The sequence below is a fragment of the Squalius cephalus genome (genome assembly GCF_949319135.1).
Source record: "Squalius cephalus genome assembly, chromosome: 13".
In the NCBI taxonomy this organism is placed as follows: domain Eukaryota; kingdom Metazoa; phylum Chordata; class Actinopteri; order Cypriniformes; family Leuciscidae; genus Squalius; species Squalius cephalus.
In genome coordinates this window covers 31,959,797-31,970,749 of record NC_137134.1, presented here as the reverse complement: position 1 = coordinate 31,970,749, position 10,953 = coordinate 31,959,797, and the positions used below count along the sequence as shown (strand labels likewise).

Genomic DNA, 10,953 nt, shown 5'->3' with positions numbered 1-10,953 from the left:
GAAGCAGTTCGGGATTGCTAAGAGACAGCTATCAGCTCCAAACCCGACTCAAGCTCCCGCGTATATAAAAGGAATATGGACATTTCATTCTACCGAACTACACGCAGAATTACTACTCACAGGTCAGTTTATTAGACAAATTAAACTTGTGAGGTAACGCAGTGTTGTTTCACCTGGTCTAACATTACACTAGCACACTAAACTGCATTTGAATGTGTTGAAATGTATGTGTTAGTTTGTCTGTATGAGACTAGCAGTAAGCTAGATCAACATTAGAATAACATACAGATCATATTCTAACATTTTATCCTTGTTGAACTATATAACATTGATTAGTTTTATGTAAATGTGCTCACCTGTTTAATAAAGTACATGTAGGAGTTGTCGAAGTCTCGGACGTGGAGCTCTCGTTTATATACTGTCTATGGGAGCTCTAGGCATCTCGAAAACACCGTGCTGATATTGATCCTCGTTTTAGTTCTCCTTTTTTATCCAAAGTCTGCTTGCCATGGTCTGTAATGTTTGAACTAAACAACAACAGCGTGCAAATAGACATTGCGAACTCCACAGTTGTCTGCGTCTGTCGCTTTGGTTAATCAGAGGGCTCTGCTCATAGCTCTGGTTACCATGGCAGTACGAGCGGAAAACATAGGCGGAAACCAGGGACAACTCGGATATGACGCCATTGACTGCGACAAAACGGAAATAAAGAAACGTGTTGTCTAAAAATCAGAACTGCCTCAGTTCCTCATGACATTGATTCAATAAGCTTCTAGAAACATTCCTCAGAGATTCCTCCATATTGTCATGAAAGAATCACACAGTTGCTGCAGATTTACTGGCTGCACGTCCATGATGTGAATCTCCCATTCCTCCACATCCCAAAACTGCTCTTTTGGATTGAGATCTGGGTGACTGCGGAGGCCGCTTGAGTTTAGTGATCTCACCGTCATGTTCAAGGAACCAGTTTGAGATGATTTGAGCGTTTAAATCATACTCAGTCAATCATTACACCACCATCAGCCTGAACCACTGATACGAGGCAGGATGATCCATGCTTTCATGTTATGTTAAATTCGGATCCTATAGAATGTCACAGCAGAAATGGAGACTCATCAGACAAGGCAACGCTTTTCCAATCTTCTAAAGTCCAGTTTTGGTGAGCCTGTGTGAATTGTAGCCTCAGTTTGTGTGTCTTCTGCTGCTCATCTGCTTCAAGGTTTGATGTGTTGTGTGTTCAGAGATGCGCTTTTGCACACCTTGGTTGTAACGTGTGGTTATTTGAGTGACTGTTGCCTTTCTATCAGCTGATCCAGTCTGGTCATTCTCCTCTGACCTCTGGGATCAACAAGACATTTTCCCCCACAGAACTGGAGTGCTCACTGGAGTGTTTTTTTTTTCATGCCGAGTTAAACATACGGTATATGATTGACTGAACGCATGTGACACTCGAGCAGCTCAGTTTGTGAGTCACAGTGAAACCGTCAGTGGTCTGATCTGTTTACAGCTGAACAGAGATGTGGTTTGAGCTGATGGCTGGACTAACAGCTTCTGCATTACAGAAAAATAGAGTAATTATAATTTATAAGTAGCTTAAAAAAATAAAAAACCTTGACCCCTTGATCAATCAACAGTAATGTGTGGAAAATAAACAACAACTAGATACATTTTCTGAAGAGAATGTGAATGGATCCTGCTGTGTGCAACTACACTGAGTCCAAAAAGCTCACAAACATGTCTCTACGTTATTTCAGGAAAAATTTCAGCACTTAGCTAATTACTATTAGCATGTAACTATTCACTGCTAGCATGTGTTGCATGCTGGAAGTCATGTTTTCTAACATAAGTCAAAAGAGCCAACCATCAAGTCTACAGGATGTTCTGATCAACATAGTGAAGGTGTTTCAAGTCAAACAAGCCCACCCTCATGTTTCTATAACACTTCTATACAAAGATATTCCTTTTGATCTATTTGAAAGGAACTCAATGGAACTTGTTTATAGGGAGCTCAAAATGTTGCATGAGTGAAACGAGCCCACCCTCATGTGCTGCCAAGATATCCATCTGGGCCTTTTATGATGGCAGTTTATGGGATCAGTTGCAAGGGTGCTCTAAATGGTTGCTAGGGAGTGGCTTGATAGCTTCAAAATGATCCTGAGAGACTGATTGGTTGCCTGAGTGAAACGAGCCCACCCTCATGTCTCTATGACACTGTGATCCAGAGTTATGTTCAATAGTCCTATGCAAGTTCTCATAGTAGGAAAAACACGTCCTCACTTCCTGTTTCATGGGCTGTCGTTTCAATAGGGCAAATTTGGGCAGCTCTTGCGACCCAGGGTTACAACTTACACCCAACTGTGAGGTATGTTTTTACAGAGCTGGCCAGCCTCTTCAGACGTGTAAACCCACACATTTCAACAAAATCCTTGTTCAGAGCTATGACCCGTCAAATTTAAAAGTTAATGCAATTTTTTGCTTGCGAACATCGTACCCCTGATCGCTTATAAAAGTCATAGCACACCTCATCCATGGGTAAATGACAAACACCACTTATAAGTGTGCAAGAGAACAATAGTGATGCTTTGCTTCACAAACACCACTAATAGAGTCAGGCCAGAGGTCAGTTTAATAATCGAAATATAGAACATAAATGGTGCAACTTATAAAATAAACAATGCTACTAAGAACAAGTCTTAAAAGGAGAAAGAGCAACACATGTCAGAGTATCTCACACATGTGGTTAGAGTTTAAATCCGGTGGAGGAAACACATGCAACTCTACCTTAATATCACAGTTTAACACCGTTGTGTCAGTTCACAATCTGTCTGTCACACAAGTGTTCACATATATCAAGCACTGTTATTTGAAGATGGTTCATCTGTTTATTTTCTGCTACATGTGGCATATTGCTGGTAAGTTATATTTATTTTAAGACCTTAAATTTTGTTTTAGTTTATTACAAAGCAATTGGCTGAATTTTTAATCAGTCAGAGGATTTGCGTTCTCTGTTAATCCTATATGAAAGATGCACAAGTAAAGCTGAAATTAAATTGATTCTGCTCTTTTTGCATTTATTTTTCTCTTGTGCAACAAAATTTTAGAATAAAAGTATTGCGATAATTTCAGCGTTTGTGGCTTTACTCATTGTCCATCATATGAAATGATTAATGATGAATCTGATGATGACAGCTTCTGCAGGCAATCGAGAAGTATAATCATCTAAAAGTCAGTGTTTGTTGCACAGTTCTGAAATGTTATGAGTTAAATCATGTTAATTGTGTTGTTATAGTAAAATACATTTTCCATTAGAAACATATAACTTAGACGGCGCTATAGAGTTTTTTGGTTGAGAAATACAAACAGAGCCGTCCGCCATTTTGTAACTGAATGTCTGCAACTGTAGTTATACGCATGCATGAATATCTATATCTGCAATAGACTTCAGCTGATGATTTAGGGAACTAACACAATACTAGACGAAGGCATCAGCTAATACAACATTAACGTGAAAATATTGAGTTAATACATAATAAAAGATTAACTCTCCTGTCCTGTGGCCTTATGGGATAGAAAAGTGTCCATTGCATGCATACTTCTGAATCTCGGCAGTAGCTATGTAGCATACTATTTCATAATATATAGTAGAGAAGTGTTTGATTTCGGACGATTTCTGGCCATTATTTCAAAACCCTTTTCACACTACACTGAAGCACCGCTGCTGAAAGTACAGCAAACACTGCTTAAATTTGATCATTTTTACCAGGATAATTTTAGGGTGGCAATGCTTTTTCTTAGGATGTCATTTACCACCCGCGACTCTTGGCTACACAACGCATTCTTCACACACAAACAGAATCCACTGTCCAGTCATTATAGATGATCTTCAGTTTTGTTGAACTTGTAGTGAAAATGTCCCTCTTCCACCCAGCTCTCCTCCTTCCTCTGTGATGAATGTGTGGTGAAAGCCTAAAAAAAATGTTTGTTTTAGAACATCAGAACTGTCAGTGTCAGCATTGGCCACACTTTGTTCCTATCAGATTCTTATTTATCTCATGTTTTCCAGCTCATCTATATATATATATATATATATAATGAATAATTGACGACAGGCCGTTGAATTATTAGAAAAATAATGCACACCCGAGGTGGTTTGTAAAGTTTTTGTCATTAAAACGCTCTTGTATGCAGGACTAATTTCTTACGCATCTAATCCAATGCCTCATTGCTAATTCCAAAACGTCATTTTAGAGTTAGTAACGGAGGTTTGAGCCACTGATAGCAGACTTATGCTGGGACACACGACTAGCTGACACATTCTCTTACTGTTTTCATCGACTGCAGCAGATTTTAAACACCGACTTTGAACACAGACTGAACGTGCTGAACACGCGTTTGGGCATGATCAATCATCAAATTACATTCATAAAGTGTGTCCTCGACTTTATGCAGTTATTAGAGAGAGATGTTGCAATAATGAGACAGAAAAGCATGTGCATCAATATTATTATTTATTTATTAATTCAATTCGTTTTAATTAATTCGTTCATTCTTTTTTTTCTATAATTGACAGATGACAGTAGACTAGCCAAATAAATGAAGAAGGGAAAAAAAAGCCGTTTAACAAGTAAAGCCTATCAATAATTATTTATTTGTTTTATTATCTGCAATAAAAATCTGTGCTGCAGAACTATCCATTTATTTAGCCTATATATTCAGATTAATTTTATATTGATTATATATAGAAATATACTTAATTTATTAAAATTAAACTGCATGTTTCCATTGATTGTGAAGCTAGACATTGAAAATTGCAGATCAAGCGCATGCGGCTAAATGTTTTGTTGCAATGAATTGTATCCTATTTTCCGTTATTACCGTTAACTACGCGAAGCGATATGGAACTGTAATGCGGTCAAGACCTGCCTGGAACTACTTTAGCCGTGCGTTTCCGTTTCCCTGAAAATAATGCACATCGCCGATTTATGTTTTCCTCCGTGGGTGCTCATGGGCGTACGCCCTTTAAAAAAAAAAAAAAAAAAAAAAAATAGTCAATTTTTTTGCACTTCAGTGCCCGGTTGCATAAAGCACCTTAAGTGTAATTTTCCCTTAAGTTCGCCCTTATGTTTCCCTTAAATCTAAGGGTGTTGCAGAAAAAAATCCTTAAGTGTTACTTAAGGGTTTCTTTAAGTGAAACGTCATAAACACTTAGAATTTCCCTTAAATGCTGTTTTTTCACTTAAATAATCCCTTAAAAAGCGTTAAGTGTTGCATAAAACCCCTTAACGGTCATTTCCCTAAGTATAACTTAAGGTTTGGAAATCGTAACCTTAAGAGTAACGTGGACAAAAATAAGACGACATGGCTGAATTTATGGAACCAGCTGAAGATCATTATGTGCCAAGAAGAATTTTTAGGGATAGGGAGAACCCTTTGGACCATTTTAGCGATGAAAAATTGTTGCAAGAATACCGATTTGATCGACGCGCAATATTTGCGCAATACATCGCTAACAAACTAGAGAGCGACCTTGACCATGTCACACATCGCAACACTCTTTACCTGCGGTGTTACAACTGCTTATAGCACTGCGTTTTTTTTTTTGCAACTGGGAGTTTTCAGTAGTGGGATATGTTTTACACGTGCATAAATCGGTTACCATTCAATAAATGTAGGCTACAATTAGTGTGTATCGGATTTTCAGGTGATATTCTCAATTCATTCAGTTAACGGACGCTCTGAGGTAAAGTGTTCAGACTGCAGACTTATAGCAATGATTATATTTAATGGTACAGTACAGTCATAACATAACATAACGTACAGACATTATCTTAATTCCATAATGTCCTTAAACATAACAATAAACTGAGAAAGTGCGCGTCCGGTGTGTGATACAGTTGTCCTAGACGCGACGCGGCGTGTTAGTGTTTTGCGTATCTATGGCAACAACAGACTTTTATAACGTGAATCCAGGATCGCTGTCGTGAAACACTTAAATGTTTCCCTTACCTAAGAGAACCGTTTAAGAGATTACATGCAACACCCTTAAGTTATTCTCTTAGGTAAGGGGAAATCGCCCCTTAAGTATCACACTTAAGGGAAAAACTTAAGGTGCTTTATGCAACCGGGCACTGAACCTTAGGAAATGGACAGCGGCCGACACTTAACAGTGTTAAATTTGAAAAATACTGTTCGATAGAACTGCTTGGTTTGTTACCACAGTAACAGTTATCAATCTGCGTGCTTCCTCCGCGATAAAGTTCCACATTTGCGGCTATCCAACACGAAAATGCATGCAGCAAAGCCTTTCACAACATTGTTTTCTTCAGTTTTGTCGACAACTTTACCATCTAGCAATTCTTTTCTTCAACTATTCAGCATCCATCTCGACGACTGCAAGCAGATCGCGCGCGCGCGCGGTTATGATGACTTTTTAAAAGTTAAAGTAGGTTACTAGAGACTCCTGGGAGGGCGTGGGCACAAATAAACTGATGTGGATTTTAAATTATTTTTTTTAACTTGAAATACGGGCATATTTTTGTAGATGTGTTCCTAAAGATGTGCATATATTTTTACGTTTGCACATGATTGTTTTAAACCCATGTTTAGACCCGTGTTTCCCCCGTGTCCGACCCGACCCGCACCGCACCCGTTTGAGCAAAATTTGCGGGTAGGCTACCCGAACCCGCGCAGGACTCTGTCACACAAGTCCACACAGTAAAAATTAGATTTGTTAACTCACCATTGCGGTTAATTCTTCAGAAGGAACATAATTTAAAGAACTGCGCTGCAGCTGCGTACAGAGAAGGGTCACTAAAGAAGCTTTTCATCCGAGAAACGCTGATTGGTGGATAGGATGGAATAGGCGATACTATAGATATCTATGGGCGACTCGACTGACTGCGACATAACCAATCACAGTGTGACAGACGCTTCACAAATCACCAACTGCAATGATTAATTTTAAATGAATGTAGACAGAGCGCCTACTGGCAGTCTGGCACACGTGGGTATTTTCCGTGGGTGCTCGAGCGCCGGAGCACCCACGGTATCGGCGCCTACAATGCACCTGAGAACGTTCGTCAACCAATCAGATTCAAGCATTCAGCGGCCCTGTAGTATACGTGTATATATATATATATACAGTGAGGAAAATAAGTATTTGAACACCCTGCTATTTTGCAAGCTCTCCCACTTGGAAATCATGGAGGGGTCTGAAATTGTCATCGTAGGTGCATGTCCACTGTGAGAGACATAATCTAAAAAAAAAATATCCAGAAATCACAATGTATGATTTTTTAACTATTTATTTGTGTGATACAGCTGCAAATAAATATTTGAACACCTGAGAAAATCAATGTTAATATTTGGTACAGTAGCCTTTGTTTGCAATTACAGAGGTCAAACGTTTCCTGTAGTTTTTCACCAGGTTTGCACACACTGCAGGAGGGATTTTGGCCCACTCCTCCACACAGATCTTCTCTAGGTCAGTCAGGTTTCTGGGCTGTCGCTGAGAAACACGGAGTTTGAGCTCCCTCCAAAGATTCTCTATTGGGTTTAGGTCTGGAGACTGGCTAGGCCACGCCAGAACCTTGATATGCTTACAGAGCCACTCTTTGGTTATCCTGGCTGTGTGCTTCAGGTCATTGTCATGTTGGAAGACCTAGCCTCGACCCATCTTCAATGCTCTAACTGAGGGAAGGAGGTTGTTCCCCAAAATCTCGCAATACATGGCCCCGGTCATCCTCTCCTTAATACAGTGCAGTCGCCCTGTCCCATGTGCAGAAAAACACCCCCAAAGCATGATGCTACCAACCCCATGCTTCACAGTAGGGATAGTGTTCTTGGGATGGTACTCATCATTCTTCTTCCTCCAAACACATTTAGTGGAATTATGACCAAAAAGTTCTATTTTGGTCTCATCTGACCACATGACTTTCTCCCATGATCATCCAAATGGTCATTGGCAAACTTAAGACGGGCCTTGACATGTGCTGGTTTAAGCAGGGGAACCTTCTGTGCCATGCATGATTTCAAACCATGACGTCTTAGTGTATTACCAACAGTAACCTTGGAAACGGTGGTCCCAGCTCTTCTCAGGTCATTGACCAGCTCCTCCCGTGTAGTTCTGGGCTGATTTCTCACCTTTCTTAGGATCATTGAGACCCCACGAGGTGAGATCTTGCATGGAGCCCCAGTCCGAGGGAGATTGACAGTCATGTTTAGCTTCTTCCATTTTCTAATGATTGCTCCAACAGTGGACCTTTTCTCACCAAGCTGCTTGGCAATTTCCCCGTAGCCCTTTCCAGCCTTGTGGAGGTGTACAATTTTGTCTCTAGTGTCTTTGGACAGCTCTTTGGTCTTGGCCATGTTAGTAGTAGTTGGATTCTTGTATGGGGTGGACAGGTGTCTTTATGCAGCTAACGACCTCAAACAGGTGCATCTAATTTAGGATAATAAATGGAGTGGAGGTGGACATTTTAAAGGCAGACTAACAGGTCTTTGAGGGTCAAAATTCTAGCTGATAGACAGGTGTTCAAATACTTAGCTGTATCATACAAATAAATAGTTAAAAAATCATACATTGTGATTTCTGGATTTTTTTTTTTTAGATTATGTCTCTTACAGTGGACATGCACCTACGATGACAATTTCAGACCCCTCCATGATTTCCAAGTGGGAGAACTTGCAAAATAGCAGGGTGTTCAAATACTTATTTTCCTCACTGTATATATATATATATACACATATATATATATATATATATATATATATATATATATATATATATATATATATATATATATATATATACATAACAGAAACTTAATTTGTTAAAAAAAATAAACTTCTGTTTGTTCATCAGATGTGTTTGGTGATTCAGTGTCAGTGATGGAGGGAGAATCTGTCACTCTAAACACTGATGTCACTGAAATAAATGAAGATGATGACATACTGTGGAATTATGGAGCTGAAAACTCTCTGATAGCTAAAATCAGTAGATCTGCTGGAATCTCCTCCACATATGATGATGTTCCTGATGGGAGATTCAGAGACAGACTGAAGCTGGACGATCAAACTGGATCTCTGTCCATCACAAACACCACAACTGAACATACTGGAGTTTATCAACTAGAGTTAAATAGAGTGAAACTGTCATTAAAAACATTCAGTGTTTCTGTCTATGGTGAGTCGAGATTATTTGTCTCGTCCTTCAGATATTCTTATTTCATTTTTCATGTACTGAAATTTTATAATTTGAGATTATAAAGATCACAGAAACACTAACTGTGATCACACTAAACACAATTGAACATATAGATTGTTGATTGTATGTATCCAGATTTGTTTATTCTCTAATCTTTCTCAGCTCGTCTGCCTGTTCCTGTCATCATCAGTAACTCTTCACACTGTTCTTCATCATCATGTTCATTGGTGTGTTCATCAGTGTTGAATGTGAGTGATGCGACTCTCTCCTGGTACGCAGGAATCAGTGTATTGTCCAGCATCAGTGTGTGTGATCTCAGCATCAGTCTCTCTCTACCTCTGGAGGTGGAATATCAGGATAAAAACACCTACAGCTGTGTGCTGAACAATCCCATCAGCAACCAGACCACACATCTGGACATCAACACACTCTGTCACACATGTGCAGGTACCACAGCACTGATCATATATTCACTGATTTAATTGGTTGGTTTTAACAAGATTGATAAATTAAGATGCCAGATATTATGAATGAGTTTCTTTTATCATTTTCTCATGGCTTTCTGAACAGGTTTGATTTGTTTTATCTGTTGATCACAAAAGGAGATTGTGCATATATCTATTTTATTTATTTTATTTTATTAGAATTTTGAGCCTGTGACAGCTTAAGTCAGCTTGTTGAAAAAACCTCAATTTAATTGATAATTTGTTTCATTAGTTTCTCCAGAAGGCCACGCCCCCTGTTGTGATTCTGTTGAAGCTGTGCTGCGATTGGTCGTCACTGCACTGATGGGCGTGGCTTCTGCGGCTGCTGCTGTTCTTCTGGTCAATGACGTCAGAGCTTCAAGAGGATAACAGAAAACAGACCACGTCTAAATTATTGTGACATATATAGTTTTAATCAGTAAAGATGTAAAAAATATGTGTGGTCTAATTGTTTAGTGATGCGAAACGATGCTTTGCTTGCTAATGCTTTACTCTAACTGGACTTTCATGACCTGAATCTGGTGTATTGGACCATCTGGTGGCCAAACGATGAATATTCTTGAATATTTCATTTTATTCTTTAATGTCATCCAATTTACATTTCTTGGTTAATTACATTGTTTTCATGTTTTCTTAATTTATGTTATGTTTCTGTTTTCATTTTGTTTTATATGCAGAAACCCCACAAATACAAATGTGTCACACCAATAAATCATGTATAGTTGAGGGGATGTCAAAATCAAAATAAACTATGACTTGTATGAATAATGACAGTTGATTAGAAACACATTTTCAATGTATTCAGTTTATTTAAAACCACACTGACAGTGTAAATGCGCACAAAAGTACATTAGAAGGCAATTTAGTGCAACAGTGACATCTATTTTAGGTATGACACACACACACACTTTTATGAAAATAAGGAAAACACAAAGGTTAAAACACTGTACATGTATTTTATAATGGAATGATCTATAATCTACAATCCCATAATGCATTCTCAGACTTTTTCTTCAGGATTATGGGTAATTTAATTCTTAATGAGGAAACTGTCAATTAAATGGATTTGGTTACTGATGTTGAATTCTGACTGAAAGCTTCAACAGATCCACATACCTTCAGATATCACAGCGAGTCTGTCTTAAAGGTTTATACAGAATCATTAAAAACCCCTTTCTCTATGGAGAAAATGAGGAAGACTTTAACTTCCAGAACCAGAAACAAGTTTTAAAGTTGTTCATAAACATTACAGATATTACAGCT

General features: G+C 38.6%; 1 protein-coding gene across 1 annotated transcript; it reads left to right on the top strand.

The window, feature by feature from the left end:
* Window positions 1-2,617: 2,617 nt before the first annotated feature.
* LOC307169940 (SLAM family member 5-like) lies at window positions 2,618-10,472 on the top strand. The gene is made up of 4 exons (XM_079890819.1): window positions 2,618-2,912; window positions 8,864-9,184; window positions 9,368-9,652; window positions 9,923-10,472. Exons 1-4 carry the CDS (start codon window positions 2,675-2,677, stop codon window positions 10,057-10,059), a joined length of 981 nt encoding a protein of 326 aa, XP_079746945.1. The 5' UTR covers window positions 2,618-2,674; the 3' UTR covers window positions 10,060-10,472.
* The last annotated feature ends 481 nt before the right edge of the window (window positions 10,473-10,953 follow it).